Consider the following 16,639-nt stretch of genomic DNA (forward strand, 5'->3'; position numbering starts at 1 on the left):
AGTTTTAATTAGTTTAAATGTTTAAAGCATTTAGGAAGGGTAAAACTATCCATCCATCCATTTTCTTAGCCGCTTATCCTCACGAGGGTCGCAGAGATGCTGGAGCCTATCCCAGCTGTCAACAGCCAGGAGGCAGGGTACACCCTGAACTGGTTGCTAGCCAATCGCAGGGCACATCGAGACAAACAGCCACACTCACAATCACACCTTGGGGCAATTTAGCGTGTCCAATTAACGTTACATATTTCTGGGATGTGGAAGGACACCGGAGTGCCCGGACAAAACCCACGCAGGCACAGTGGAGTACATGCAAACTCCACACAGGCGGGACCGGGATTGAACCCGGGTCCTCAGAACTGTGAGGCCAACGCTTTACCAGCTGATCCACCGTGCCGGGTAAAACTATGTATTTAAAAATTTGTATGGTTGCCCTTCATCATGGGATTCCCACAATGAACGGTTTATTTTAATTCCTTGTTTATTAGTGGCGGCACGGTGGAGCAGCAACCAGTTCAGGGTGTGCCCCGCCTCGTGCCCGTTGACAGCTGGGATAGGCTCCAGCACGACCACAACCCTAGTGAGGATAAGTGCCTAAGAAAATGGATGGATGAATGGATGTTTGTTAGCGATTCGTAGCAGTGTAGTACTGCACTGTTGTTTACGAACAATTCAATCATTTGCCATGGAGAAACAATTAAAGGCCGGTGTAACATGAGATACAAACAATACAGCGGAAATGCCAAAATGTAATAGAAATTTTTAAACCACTGGGGGAGAAAAAGCAGAACACTAACAAAATACTATTCATGGAAATATGAATGTGTTTTGTCTTAAAAACCTTTATTTACTGTCTAGGGGATGTTTTAAGCAACATTTTAACGTTCTTAAGGTGTAAGATTTTGTTAACCACTTTCATTTTAAAGATGTGTATTTGTTTCATTCATATATTAAAAAGTTATAATAGTATATGTAATAGTTACTATAATAGTAATAGTTCCTGAAACCCTTGTGAGGCTAAGCAGCTCAGATAATAGATATGTAGATAGATAATAGCAACAGTGTTTCAGTAACATGCCAGGGACGTGCATTTGTCAGGTTCAGGAATTATTGCACAATTTTCACAACCTTTTTCTTGTCTCGCTGATAGGCGGTGACGTTGCAATTATCCCCCACCCCTAAAAAATAGACCTTTTGTCATAAGAATCATTATGACTTACTAGTACTACATAATATATATGAATTGGGTAAAAAAAAAAAAAAATGCTATCTCTCGTCCTACGTCTGCCTGTAATTGGAAACACGCGGAAGCACTGCGCCCGAGGAAAAACAACCAATTAGAGAAAGAAGGCCCAATTTACAAGATGTCAGTCATTTGTCGCACACCCCGGCGGCCTCGCGCTGACCTGTTACCGTGTTACCACACACAAACGGGTTATTCATATTACTATAACACTAAATTTAATTGCTTTGAAGTTTCTTTTTTTTTTGCGGCAACCAGCTTGCATCTACTTGTGGAATTACAGCAGGGGGAGGGAGGGAAAGACAATAAAAGTATTTTAATTCATGGGGGAAGCGATTCATCCACGATACTGTGTAGTTGTTTTGTACAGTCATTTCACCGTTTTGGGAAGGTTGTGGGGATGAGGCTTTAACTTTCTGGCTTTAAATCCAGACTTTGACGCATTTCCTTTCAAATCGTACAACCTTGCCGTGTTCAAATGTGAAATTTCCTCTCTAATAGCCACCTCTTATAATGAAAATCCTAATATTACGACCTTGCAATGTGATAGTTTTGCAAAAACCCTGAGCCTGAAGAAGCTACAAAATTTTTCTTCCATATTTTTTTTTTTTCTCCCTCGGTCCACTCGCCGTGTGATTCCTGCAGGTTGCCGGCCTCGTGCCATCCTCCTAAATATAGCGCTGCAGTGTCTGTGACAAACACGTTGCAGAGTTCGCAAAAGGGGTCCCGCGGGGAGTCGCCCGGGTGCATGGTGACGGCGCCCCCCCCGCCTGCGTGTCTTGTCGCTGTCCCACGTGGCTTTCCTGCCAAGTGATGATGATGTTTTAATGTGGCTTTTGATTGGGGTGGTGAGGAACTGCACTGCCTCATATTCACTGCTGTTTCTAATATTTAGCTCTAAATTGCCCCAAGGTGTGGTTGCGAGTGCGGCTGTTTGTCTCCGTGTGCCGTTATTGGCTGACAACCTGTTGACAGCTGGGATAGGCTCCAGCACTCCCCGCGACCCTCGTGAGGATAAGCGCCAAAGAAAATGGATGGATGTATTGCGCTCATTTTTATGCACCAATCCTGTCTCATTGAACTCGTCGTGACCAAACCTGGAGATTGCAATATTTGGCTCCCGTTTATGCTGCGGTATCTGTTGCTTAAGGATTGTAGCACCGCAACACCAATGCTAGTCGTTAGCCCATCTATGGCATTTTGCATTGTTTGTGTCCCCAAGACAGCAACTAATGCTTCGGGGCGTAGACCCCAGAGTGGGGGAAGAAAAATGAGTGGCAATGACAATGGAAACATTTTTCATTTTTACTCAACGAGGCAACAGTTTACTGCAACATTATGTGTATGTGCTGCGTGGACACACGTAATCAAACACAAATACTGAACTGAACAATCAGCGATGTACCACTTATCAGAAGCTAATGCTATTAGCTCACCCGAATTTACTCAGATCCTTTGAGATGATGCAAGGGTGTCACCCTCAGGGGGGGGGGGAATGTGGGTCTTAAACCTTGATAGCGTTTCATGCAGGTTAGGAATTGTAGCCCAGCCAAGCTGATATCTGAGGGGGGGCGGAATTGTGACGTTCCAGTTTGCATAATTTCACAGGGCTCACTTGCAGGCACATTTTTAGCAAGAGGCAAATCGAAAAAATATTGCTTTGGATGTGTAACTTCTCACTTGGCGGATGGGCAGGCACACCAGAGACCTATTTGTATACAATCAATCAAAAGTCAAGAATACGTCCTCCTGAAGACTCTTACTGGGTAGCTCGGTCTTCATTTTTAATTCCCTGCTCATCTTTCTATGCCCGTCATTTTCAATATCCTCCAAAGAGGGAGGAATGAAATGTGAGGCCTCTCTCTTCTCTGCTCCTTCCTGTTGTCCTGTTTTTTTTTGTTTTGTTTTTTTCCCGTCACCGATTGGTATTGCCACAGAGCGCAGGAACTCAGACAGGGGACAATTATTTCCCGCACATAATTGGAGATGCGCTTACCGTGATTGAGAAAATGGACTGCAATGTGTTCATTGCAAGATTGAGAACATTCGGATGAGCTCATCAAGATTCAGATATGGTACTTTAATGATGCATACAAAAATAATTCAACAGTGTTCCGCAAAATTTGAGATTGCATGTCATAGGTGAACAGCAATAAACTTCATTTTAAAAATGAGATTTATTCATCAAACTTGCAATGGCACGCGTAAACGTACTGTAATTTACAGCCTGTAAGCCGCAACTTTTTTCACAAGCTTTCAATCATGCGGTGATGCGGCTAATTTGTGCATTTTTTTCAAACGGCTGCAAGAGGGCACTCGGGCGGAAAAGGTAAGATTGAGACCGGTGGAATATATGTGCCCAGGAAGTGACTTTTACCGGTCCGGCCCTGTTAGCGCTACGCTGGCGTGTTACTGCCGTGTCTCAGTGATTTTTACCAGTATGTATTTTAGCGTTACCATTAGCACGGCAACTCTAGCCTTAAAGTCTCTGTGTACCGTCTTTGTAAAGATCTCGTGTTTCAATGTGGTCTCTTGTGGCTTTTACATGGCTGTGGCCTATGTATGTACCAAATGGTATTTCCTTTACAAATGTACTGGGTGAGGCTTATAACCAGGCGCGCTCCATAGGCCGGGAATTACGGCGTATATAGAATTTATAACCGATTTGACGATCTTCCAATATGTGCACTGCCTGTGGTAGACACATTTCTCTTTGAAATGTACCTGTCGAAATCTGCTTTCCTTTTGGTGTATTTCTATTTAATTTACTTAAAAATGCGCACTCCACCCTACAATTAAATAAAAAAAATAAAATTTGAACTATTTTTTTATCATCACACGGGCTTGTGTGGCGTAACAACGTATAGAACTGCTGTTGTAACACACAAAACATTGCTTGTGAATGTGTTACCCTGGGAAAAAAGTACACCAATAAAATAAAAGTAAATTTAAGTTTAACAGTTTATATTCAGGTTTGTTATTATTTGAATGAGTATTGGCTATGTGATTTACTGTATTTTCCGCCCTATAATGCGCACCTGAGAGCCTTGAATTTTCTCAAAAGCTGACAGTGCGCCTTATAATCAGGTGCGCCTTATAGTGTGGAAAATACAGTAACTACAAAATTATATCCATGTTGTTGGAGTACTCTGCTTTTCTGCTGCTCTTGTTTAACTCAAAGCATAAAATGCAGAAGTTATAAAAGTTAATTTTTAAATCACAATCACAGCAAACGTGGCAGCAGCCAACCAACTAAAAAACCGCCGTCGGTGTCAGACAAGTCACAGACAACACTGTTATGTTTGGGTTTGATTGCGTCTGCGTGCCACTGAGTTTTTGCACAAGGAGCTCTCTTGTGTTGAGCTTTGCGGGGGCGTGAAGAGCAACAAGGGTGATGATGGGCAGATTGAAGAGCAGAGGATGCGCTCTCTGCTTTCACCGAGAGGGAGAAAAAGGAGCGGGAAACATTTTGACTAGAGGGGAAAATCTTCAGGAAATGTCCTTCATTCACAGCAGCAGTCGCAAGGTTACTTCAGGTTACTGCTCAGAGTGTTGGCCTCACAGTTCTGAGGTCCTGGGTTCAATCCCGGACCCGCCTGTGTGGAGTTTGCATGTTCTCCCCGTGCCTGCGTGGGTTTTCTCCGGGCACTCCGGTTTCTTTCCGCATCCCAAAAAACATGCAACATTAATTGGACACTCTAAATTGCCCCGAGGTGTGATTGTGAGTGCTGCTGTTTGTCTCTATGTGTCCTGCGATTGGCCGGCAACCAGTTCGGGGTGTACCCCGCCTCCTGCCCGTTGACAGTTGGGATTGGCTCCAACACTCCCCGCGACCCTCGTGAGGATAAGCGGCTAAGAAAATGGATGGATATTCAGATAAAAGTAGCCGTGCTGATTCAACTCCTTTATTTAACCCATTCGTGGGCAGCGTCCCATTTTTGGGACATCATGATTTTCATACGTTATATCCTTCAGTATATCAAAATATTTAAGTGATCTGATTCTGATTCTGGTTTTTGGGACCATTGACTAAAAAAAAACCCAAGTACCCTCTCGAGGGCAGCGTCGTATTTTTGGCAAGAAATTATAAATTGGTAAAATTTTCATATAATTTAACCATTCACGAAAAAGAAGTGTTATTTCCTTGATTGGGGCCTGTTAGGAGACTTTTATCTCAATAAGGCAAAAAAATTGCCACCCTGCTCATGAATGGGTTTAAATAAAATGAAGTAAAAACTTAGAATGCTCGCAAGATTAGAATCTTGGTCCATCTTCGTCCCTAATTTTGAAGTGTGTCAACTATCAAATACATTTCTTTTCACTATCCAGGGAATTATTTCTTGCTATTTAATTGTTCATTTCAAAATGCAGAAAGTATATGAAGAAGTGTGGTTTCCATTTCTACCAAACTCTAATTTGACTTTTTGCGTTTTTCACCTGATGGTTCACCAAGGGAGCATTTAGTCGCACGTTTCCATTCATGTTTTTTTTTCCATTGTTTAATTGCTGCAGAGAAGCAACGACGAGAACGGGAACTGCTCCAGCGGCAGCATGGAGTTCCCTACCACTAACCTGTACGAGCTGGAGAGCCGAGTGTTCACTGACCATTGGTCAATTCCGTACAAGAGGGAGGAATCACTGGGTAAATGCCTCATCGCCTCGACTTGCCTCGCTCGGCACGGTAAGACTGATTCCGTGGAAAGGGAGTTATATAGTTTCATAACTTGGCTTTACACTTCCATACACTTCGCATGCACAGTGTAACCAACAATGTTCCCTCTAATTTTTTACGTGTCGGACAAACACAATAAGGCCGTGAGCGCCCCCTTTGACCACTGTGAGCAACAACAGACATACGCACTGTGGTCAATCAGCGTCATCCATTGAAGTTACATGGCTCATTAAAAGGCTCAGATTACATCAGAACATTTTTAAGAACAATTTCGTGTTTTTGCAAACTTACACTGAAAATGTCAACAAACAAAAAAATACGTTGCTAACCAAACCAAGCCAACTATGAATTTGAAATGTCCCTTCCAACTTTGTTTTTTTTTTTTTTTTTTTTAACCCACAATGATACCCCCGTCTGTTTTTCTTGGTGTAAAACTGAATTATTGCTTGCGGAATATCTTTAGCAATGCATGTTGCAAGATGAATGATGCTCCTAAACAGTTTTAGGGTTAATGTTATGTTGCCTCCTATATTTAAAATACAGAATTATCTTTTTGGGCACTATATCTTCTATGCTTTTATCCTCGATCAGGCTGTGCCAAGGTGGAATTTTAAGATTACACACCAATTGTAATTACCCCTTTAGAGTGGAGGGGGCGGAGTCAGGTAATCTAGGAAGTAGAGTGTGTGGCCTGGTTTGGCCTGTCAGCAGCTTGTTGTGAGAGGGCGTGTGGTGCTGTGATTAAAAAAATAATAACAATAATAATAGACATCAGGTTGTTGTTCACTGCGCTGGATCTCTTTTCATCTGCGCTGAGGGTGGGCAACAAGTGCGCAAATGCACAGTTGCGCAGCTTAGAGGGAAGATGGGTAACCAATACTTGTATAGAAACACTTCTAGGTCACAATTTAGTGAAAAACTGAATGTATTGCGGTAACTGAGTGTGCTATTTTATGCAACGTGACCGAGTATTCTTACGGGACGCAGAAAACTAGCTGATTCCACTCTATTTGTAACATAGAAACATTGTGTCTGGAATATATTACAAAGCAGAACTTGCTTAGTAGATTTGAAGGAGGTGAATTTGTTTAACTACTGTGGATGCAATATTACTAAAATATGCTTTTCATGTATCTGTATCGGCGGCACGGTGGATCAGCCGGGAAAGCGATGGCCTCACAGTTCTGAGGACCCGGGGTCGATACCGTCCCAGCCTGTGTGGAGTTTGCATGTTCTCCCCGTGTCTGCGTGGGTTTACTCCGGGCACTTCGGTTTACTTCCACATCCCAAAAACATGCAACATTAATTGGACACTCTAAATTGCCCCTAGGTGTGATTGTGAGTGCGGCTGTTTGTCTCTATGTGATGTGCCCTGCGATTGGCTGGCAACCAGTTCAGGGTGCACCTCGCCTCCTCCCTGTTCACAGCTGGGATAGGTTCCAGTGCTCCCCGCGACTCTCGTGAGGATAAGCGGCAAAGAAAATGGATGGATGGATGTACAGTATGGTCTTCGGCATGGACATACCGTGCCTGTCACTGGACAATCCTGCATACCCAATTTTGACAACCCCAAATAATGTGGAATATTTTGATATCGTTTACAATTGAAACAAAAAAAAAATGGGGCTTTAACGGCCCGTGTTCTTTTGAGGGTAGCATGTATTCTTTTTCTTAAATTGAAATTCAACATTTTCGTCTCCATCAGGCCTCGCCGACGCCGACGAAAACTGCAAGAGGTTCGTGGAGCGCTGTATGCCGGAGGCCTTTAAAAAGGTAAGGACGCGAGCTCGCCAGCAGACTTTGAAGCTCTCGCTGAGTACTTTTACTCACGTTTTCATTTTTCGTCATCTCGCTGTCGACAGTTGCTGACCAGCAGCGCCGTGCACAAGTGGGGGACTGAGATCCACGAGGGAATCTACAACATGCTCATGTTGCTGGTGGAGCTGGTGGCAGAGCGGGTCAAGCAGGACCCGGTTCCCGTCAACCTAATGGGTGTCTTGGCGATGGTGTGTATTTTTTTTCTACCTGCTTTTATGTTCTCCCCTTGCAACCCGAGTTTAACATTTTATGCTTCATCTGTGAAATTGCTCAAATTTGCATTACTTCCTGTTGTTTCCAGGCCTTAAACCCAGACAACGAGTACCACTTCAAGAACCGGATGAAGGCCTGTCAGAGGAACTGGGCCGAGGTGCTTGGAGACGAGGCCAACATGTTTGCGGTTTCTCCAAGCAACACCTATCAAAAAGTAATTCTGAAGTCGCAGAGGGTATATTTTATGTTCAAGTAAATGTGCAAGATTGTAAAGCTAGGTAAAGTCCAGCGATGTTGGGTAAGGGAAACATTTTATCGATCCTAATGGAAATTCTGTTAGGCCCGTCGGACCTGGAAGTGGGTCAGCTAAAACCGTACTGCAATAACTGCCCATAAAAACTCGAGTGTGTGAATGTGTGTTTAGGCAAACTGCATTTACAAACCCTTTAGGGCGCAGTTAAATATTTAATTTAGTCTGATATGGGTTATTCAGTAAGTAAGGGCAGGAGAATGAATGTCTTCGAGATTGCGTTGACCCGCTACCGTAAGCCACCACAGATGCATTAATTATTTACTTTTGCACAAAGTTGCTGTAGACACACGTTGGTTTACAATAGCTAATCAAATCGCGCTCGAGGGGAGGTCAGGAAGTTTTTCATCTCCGGTGTTGTGTAACAGACACAAAGATACAGTTGTGCGTGTTTGTGGGTACACACACTTTGGTGATAATGTGAAATGAGCCCACTAAAAGTGTAATGATCTCTTTTAGGAGCCTCACGGTTGGCTGGTGGATTTAGTCAATCAAGTAAGTCATCTCAACCGCATCGTGGCTGTGCACCAACACACATTACAAATAAACACCAAAAAGGTTTTCTATGCGATTTCTGCCTTTTATCCACAAGCACAACGTTTGTGTTGGTTCAAGTGGATAATTCTGGTTGCCTGCATCATTTTTTTTAATCTCTTTCCGTTTATATTTCAAATAACCATAATCCCATACTTCTGTTTAGACTGAAGGAACACTTGAAACAAACCGAATGTGTAGAAACCCAAGTCGCACATACAGTAAATAACTTCTCTAGTGTCAATGGGAGTCTGTGAGTACAGTGATGCCTCCTTTCTTGACCACAATCCGTTCCAGAAAACAGTTGAAGTGATTTGTTCGAAAACCGAATCAATGTTTTACATTACAATGAATGGAAAAAGACATAATAAGTCCCAAGCCTAAAAAAATGAGCTTTTTAAAGCATTTTTTTTTAGCTTTTCCTGATAATAAACTCCATAGCAGAAATACATGTATAGTTTAAATACTTAAAATAATTTAAGAAATATATTTATTTTTTGCTTAAAATGTATGCGTTAGTAGTAGAGTACACTAGGCTGGGAGTGCATTGCCGTATCTCTAGCGACTCAGCTCCCAGCCTTGTAAACTTTTTTTTATTAACAAAAGTGCAGAATAACTTGAAAACAAGCAACTTGCCTTTTTTGGAGCCATGATTGGGGGTTAACACGATAGTCCTCCATAAGAAGACAAAAAACAGTCACTACCAGGACACAGTGTGTGTACAGAGGCTGTGTTATACATAATAACAAAAGTGCGCTGGTTGTGCTGTTTTTTTTTTTTCGGGGGGTTGTTCGAATTCACAATAACAAAACGCATCGTAGGTGGGTCAACCCCTTGTGCCTCATGCGATCTTATGTCCGTTTGTTTTTTCGGGGGGCGTTCGAATAGACTGAGAAAACGCGTCCTGGGTTCTGCGCGCATTATGTTATTTCCCGGTGTGGGAATTCACAACAAAGCAAGTCGTGGGTCAGCTGGTCTGGCTGCACGCAGTATGTTATTTCCGGGTTTTGTCGGGGGCGTTCGAGTACTGGTTTTCGTTCGAAAACAGAAGCAAAAAAATTTCTAAATTTTCGTTCGAAAACGGAGACGTTCGAAAACCGAGGCTTTACTGTAATATATTTTCTAAAGCTTGGAAAAGAATACAAAAAAACCCCCAAACTATTTTTGATACGACTTTCACTTTTGTCCTGGTCCTAGATTAATTGATTATTTTTTTTCATAAACCTATGTGGGTTGGGCATACAATTGTATGTATGCCACAATAATAAAACTTCCTTTATTCAATTAGAATAATCCATTGATTTTAAATTAGAGGTCATCACACTAACTACGTCTCCATTTTGTTTTTTTAATGACGGACAGACATCTAATATAGCCAATTTACACCATATTTGATTGTCTATACTTTTACGATAGTGTTTTTTAAATTTCTACATTTCTGTTGTTTTTTTTTTTTTGTAGATGGGGGTGTTTGTGTCAATAATTTGCATATCTAAATATCATCAAGCTCATGTGTGCGATCTGTGTTTATGCTGCCACCACAATGGCAAATATCCCAAACGCATCAGATTTTTATCCACATTAAGAAATGGTCTGATGCGTGTCTGAAGAAATCCAATTCCAATCCTTTTTGCTGTTTATACTGCCATGATGCACACACATCCTGATTGTGCCACTTGAGAGAAACAGGGTTAAAAAAAATAATAACAAAACGTATAAATGTAATTGTTTTACTTGAACCATGTCCAGCCTAAGAAATGTGTTTTTCGGTAACTCTTTGTCCAAAACTGACTTTCTTCAGGTTTCCTGTTGTCTAATATGGTGGTTTAGACTTAAAGCACCCCCTGTTACTTTGGCATGTTCTTGACAACCTGCCAAATCATTTTCATATGCCAATACATATCCAGAGTTGTTTTTTTGTTTTGTTTTTTTTTACTTTTGTGTTGCACAAGCATTTAAAAACACACTGTATGTGCTTGGTTCTTATCCTTGCTTTTGTCTGCTTTTTTTTTTGTGTAGTTTGGAGAGTTGGGAGGATTCACTGCGATCCAGACAAAGCTCAACACGGAGGAGATCGAAATAGCGGTAAATCTAACCTGCCGCATGCCCCCACCCCACCCCCCTCTCTCTTCCTTGCTTAAAAACGACCTGACATACCTTTAAGAGTAATGGCATTCTTTCCACCCCGGTTCTGAACGAAGATACAGTCTGGCTTTCAGACAGGCGTCCTCGCACTCTTGGATGCACTCAGCTGCGGGGGGAGGGGGGTGTGCTCGAGGTTCCACTTATCCCGCCACCGTGTAATGGTTGAAATGCGCTATTGTGTTATCTCGACTGAAGTCTCCTTGTATTCGTGCTTCTTTCAGGGAACCTTCCCGGAAACACGGTGGTGTGAAGTCATTGATTTTTTTATTTATTTATTTATTTTTCTCTCTTCCCCCCCCCCCCCCAAGGTGGGGGCTCCTTCTGACCAGTAGCATATTAATAAGTAAAGGGGGATAGCGCATGCGCTCTGGTGTTTATACCCTGTGAGTATTCAAGGGGATATGTTTCGAATAATCAAGCTTTAAATGGGTTGTATATAAATAGTTGGGTATCTGGAGTGCCTGCCCGCCCGTCATGTCTGAAGCTAAACAACCAAGTATAGCGAAGGCAGTTTGCCATGCGCGCATTCATTCCCCACTTCTGTGGAACCTGTTAGCTAATTTAACTTACCTCTTAATAACTTCCCTCTCTCTTGTTATCTTGTGAATTAGGTGATGCTCGAAATACATTATATGATCAAATTATATAGAAATTGAAGAAATTTGAAAGGATGCACATACTTTTTTCCTTCTATGTGTAAGGCATATATTTTTAAGGGTAATGTGAGATGAGTTTGAAATTCTATTAATTTTGGGGTTCTGTGATTATAATTTGAAGCAGAATTTTCAGTATTAATAGGCAATTATAAAAAAAAAATTAGTGTGTCAGTTACTTGTTACTACCTATGAGGTATACAGTGTCTGCATGACATGCAGGAGAAATGAATAATTGGAGTATGACAAAAATGAATCTTGAGTTTTAGGATATTTTGACAAGCACTTGTCGGACAATTTTTTTAAACATCTATAAACGATTTTAAATTTGCGAATTTAAAAGAATGCACAATATGTTTTCTTTGAAGGAAACTTAGCAGAAAAGCCAGTGAAAGTGAGAGATGAACACATAACGAGGGGAGGATGGCCTCCTCTTGTCCAGGCTCCCAGGGGCGATGCATTCATTTGTCTTCTGAGAACAGGAAGTCAAGTGCAGCAATAGTGAATAGCTGAGGGGAGGCAGCCAGTAGCAGGATGAGGCTTTAAGCCGATGGAACGTTGTCAGACTGGAACACACAAGCCATTCATTCATTCAGCACCGGTGATTTTACATTGAAATTCAGACAGAAGTTCTATTTGCACTGCCACCATCCCGATCCTATGTTCACAGTCCACTGAAATTGGAGTCTTATTAAATCACATGTACGTCCCGTGCTGCTGTTCACGTGCACTCTGCATTCTGTAAGTAGAGCGCCCACCCCAAATCTTACAGAAAGTGTAAAAGTCGCACTTTGAAATACAAATGAAGTCTTTTCCGGAGTCAGCTCGTTTTCTTAAAACACTCAACTTTAATCATCTTTTCTCATTAAAATGAACGGAATGCCCATTAATTCATTAAACCCGCTCAACAAAAACGTTTGAAATATTTGAAAATCAGCATTCTTTAATGTGGTGGTGGTCACAAAAAACATACAAGAATGAGACAAATATATTGCAAAGCAACTAAACAGTTTTTGCCACATTTTTTTTCCTTCACCTAAATGAATAACTTCTGGTGTGTGCGCTCTGGCCATCCGGGTCGGTAAAATGCAAACATCTGGAAATACTGTACATCATTCACTGTGATTTGACAGGCGCGTATGCGCCTTTGAGCCATCTCACTCGCGAATCTGCACAGTCGACCACAAAGAATCACATGTGTAAAATTTGTTACAAGTAGAAATACATAGATATTGAAAGATGTCGCTTATTTTTGTAGTCTTGCGCAATTGCGGACTTGTCGCACACTCAGCGCACATCAAAACTGATCTTAAAGGGGTACACTCATAATTACAAACAGAACACACACCCGTAACTTTATATCCGCGGGCATGACTGGTAGACCACACACGTAACTTTATATCTGCGGGCATGACTGACCACACCTGTACGTTTTTCAAATGACTGGTACATGAAGCCGGTCTCAGCTCCTTACTAAGCCACAGTAATATTAATCATGCTTCACAGAGGATAAAGAATACTGTATATGCCTCTGAGTATTGTAATATTGTCTGTTTATTGGTCTATCATTTGTTTGAAAATATCCATTGCTTAAAGGATTATAAGACGGGGATACGAATTGTATTTGTTAGCCTGTCTGATGTTTTGCATTGTGTTAGCATTAAGCGTGTGTACTTTAAGGCAAGATTGTGTTTTTTTTAAATACACAATGTGATAATGTATTTTTTTTTAAATTCGATATGGCAGTAAATCAATTGGAAGTGGCAATAATCAGCTGAAAGCATCCCTCAACAATTTTTCACAATCTGCCAAACTGCTGATTGTTGTAAAATGAATTTAGTTCAGGGCCACCGTAGCGTGTCCATATCGCAAATCTTTGCCCTCAAGTCAAAGAAAAAAGTTGTCCGAACCGAATCAAAATCAGCTTTATTGGCCAAGTGTGTAAAAAGACACAAGGAATTTATCTCACGCAGTCGGACATTCAAAATAAAAGAACAACAAAGCAACAAGAACAGAGAACAAGACTTTTCTGTTTATCGGAACTATTCCTTATAAAAGTGCCTCATACTGTGTCTTCAACAGCTTGTTAGTTAAAACACTTGTATCTCAAGGCACCACTGTACTCAACTGATTTTTAACCATTCTTTTTCATTTATTGGTGTTTTTATAGTCAACCAAACGGGTAACCTTTAAAAATGAGTGACAATCTTTTTGTGTCCCGCAGTATGTGTCCGCTCTGGTCCAGCCTCTGGGCGTTTGTGCAGAATACCTCAACTCGAGTCTTGTCCAGGTAAGCTGTCATGCCATGTGTGGGTGCATCTCAATAAATTGGAGTATCTTAAAACCATCCACTATATATTTTTTTTTTTATTTTTACTCACTGTGCAATATATTTGTCATCTTAATTATTTTATTTACATTCACAATTACAACAGCCCCAAAAGGGGAAAGGGCTGAAGTGTAGTTTTCTTGATTTATTGTGTCATATGTCAGACGAGTACACGAAAAATAACATTCGTAAGCATTTTAGAATTAATAAGTATGGCAAAAGTATGGATGCAAATATATGCCACCAGGATTTGAATTTGAAATGCCACAGAAAACTGGGTTTGAATTTGAAATGTAAAGCGATCACATTTTCAATAGTTGTATTTCAGTGTAACTTTTCAATGTTAACAATTCAACTGGTTAAAATTCGCTATCTGAAATTCAACCGTCTGGTCCACCAGGCAGGGTTACTTCAGGTCAGAACCGAACACCCAGCTAATCGCAGTTATGCTTTTTTTAAATATGTGACGTCACGTGACTAAGAAAGTGTAACTGACCTGAAGTCACCCTGCCTGGTGCCACAGGCGGTGAATTTCAGACAGCGAATTGTTGCCAGTTGAATTGCTAACATTGAAAAGTTACATTGAAATACAACTATTATAAATGTGATCACTTTACATTTCAAATTCAAATCCTGGTGACACTTATTTACGTCCATGCAAAAGTCATTTTGAAGTTATCCTCCGGGTGCCCTCCATCAGACTGGCTCTGTCTGGTCTCCTGCAGACAGCCACTTCCTCTTTTTGGGGCAGATCTGTTTCCTGCTAAATTGCTAAATAAGCTCGATAATTCATTAATTCAGCAAAGCGTTTTCTTTATTGCAAAGCAAATGTATGATAACTGAATTTTGCAATTTTCTCCAACAAGTATAATAAATGTAGGTTTTGTTATACAAGCATGCATTTCTCGTTAGTCATGATTTTCTGTTCGTATGGTTCTGTATTCTTTTTTTTGTTTGTTTGTTTGTTCCTATGTTGATGTGAGCCCTACCAAAGATTTTAAAAAGTGATGTGTTGGGTTTTTTTTTTTTGTGTGTGCATGTTTTCCAGCCTATGCTTGATCCAGTCATCCATAAGATGATCACATATGTACAGAACCTGGAAGAAAAGGACCTCAAAGACAAGGTAGTGTTTTGTGTATTTTCCAAGGCTTGGCCAACATATAAAAGTCTCTTTTCAATTTCAACACCCCCTCAAGTGGAACAACGGTTTTCATTTACAGCGTAGGGTTTTCTGCTCCATTTAAATAAAGGCTGTACAGAACAAGTCGTATTATAGTAAGGCTTTAACAATCTTTTGTGGTTAAACCGTAGCGGCTGGTGAGCATCCCTGACCTGTTGTCGGCCATCAAGCTCCTGTGTATGAAGTTCCAGAGGGACATGGTCACGGTGGTGGATGACCTGCGGCTCGACACGCTGCTGCGCATGCTCAAAACCCCCCATTTCTCCACCAAAATGAACTCCCTCAAAGAGGTAAGCCGCCGCAAACACTTTTTATGCCTTGTTGTGCAGTATTTTTCACCTTGGTTGTTATCTCGCAGGTGACAAAGTTAATAGAGGAGAGCACGGTGGCAAAGACTGTGAAGAATGCAATTGATACAGATAAACTGCTAGACTGGCTTGTGGAGAACTCCGTCCTGTCAATAGCGTTGGAGGGTAAGAAAATGCAGTCATTGACAGTGATTGATAAACATGGCTAAAGCTTTAGGTACAGTTTGCACACTAATAAAAGTCAGAACAGGGGTAAGGCAAGTCAAAAAATGATTTCTGTCATTAACCTAAACTAACGCAGTAGTAAAATCATCATTACAGGAAATAGACAAATTAATTTTACGAGGAAATGTTGCATTGTAAGTCCGTCCTGAAATTTCACAGAAAGCCCAGTGTGTTATTTATTTATTGTGAGTAGTGTATTTGGACTCTTAAGCCGTAAATATAAAACAATCAAATTAAAAGTTTCAGTACAGCGGTAAGTGAGGGTTCCATCTTGTGCTGCATGGAGACATATTCTTATGCTGTCGCATGAACTAACCGTAATTTCCGGCCTACAGATCGCACCTGATTATAAGCCTCACCCAGTACATTTGTAAAGGAAATACCATTTGGAATTTACATAAGCCGCACCTGTGTATAAGCCACAAGTGCCCACATTGAAACACGAGATATTTACACAGAAAGAGTTTTCAAAGTTTTAATACCTTAGCTTAGCGTAACATAGCAACAACACGGTAGCACAAACAGGGTTGGTTTAAAAATAAAAATAAAAAAACATACTGGCAAAAAAAATTACAGCCACTCAGCACTAACAGGACCGGTTAAAAATAACATACCTAAAACACTGAGATGTGGCAATAAAACAGCAGCAACACCCTAGCGCGGCGCTAACAGGGCCAGTAACAAAAAAATTCCATACCGATAAAAATCACTGACACGGCAGTATCACAGCAGCAACACCCTAGCACGGCGCTAACAGGACTGGTTAAAAAAAAAAAAAAACATACCGGTAAAAATCACTGACACAGCAGCAACACGCTAGAGCCATGCTAATGCTAGCACAGCACTAACGGTAACGCTGTGCTAACAGGGACGGTTTAAAAAAAAAAAAAAAACATACCGGTAAAAATCACTCAGACAGGGCAGTAACACGCGAGCACAGGGCTAACAAGGCCAGACTGGTAAAAGTCACTTGCTCGGCACATATATTCCACTGGTCTCACTCTTACCTTTT

At 41.2% G+C, this 16,639-nt stretch overlaps 1 protein-coding gene across 2 annotated transcripts in view; it reads left to right on the forward strand.

Annotated features, from left to right (window-relative positions):
- Positions 1-16,639, forward strand: part of usp24 (ubiquitin specific peptidase 24) — a 58,709-nt gene that overhangs the window by 4,134 nt on the left and 37,936 nt on the right. For both annotated transcript variants that reach the window (XM_061825851.1, XM_061825852.1), the window contains exons 2-11: positions 5,753-5,921; positions 7,618-7,685; positions 7,775-7,918; positions 8,032-8,157; positions 8,713-8,748; positions 10,807-10,872; positions 13,810-13,875; positions 14,963-15,037; positions 15,226-15,384; positions 15,453-15,567. In XM_061825851.1, coding sequence (XP_061681835.1) covers positions 5,753-5,921; positions 7,618-7,685; positions 7,775-7,918; positions 8,032-8,157; positions 8,713-8,748; positions 10,807-10,872; positions 13,810-13,875; positions 14,963-15,037; positions 15,226-15,384; positions 15,453-15,567 — 1,024 coding nt within the window. The remainder of the gene's footprint in view (positions 1-5,752; positions 5,922-7,617; positions 7,686-7,774; positions 7,919-8,031; positions 8,158-8,712; positions 8,749-10,806; positions 10,873-13,809; positions 13,876-14,962; positions 15,038-15,225; positions 15,385-15,452; positions 15,568-16,639) is intronic.

This window comes from Syngnathoides biaculeatus, chromosome 7 (assembly GCF_019802595.1).
Source record: "Syngnathoides biaculeatus isolate LvHL_M chromosome 7, ASM1980259v1, whole genome shotgun sequence".
In the NCBI taxonomy this organism is placed as follows: Eukaryota; Metazoa; Chordata; class Actinopteri; order Syngnathiformes; family Syngnathidae; genus Syngnathoides; species Syngnathoides biaculeatus.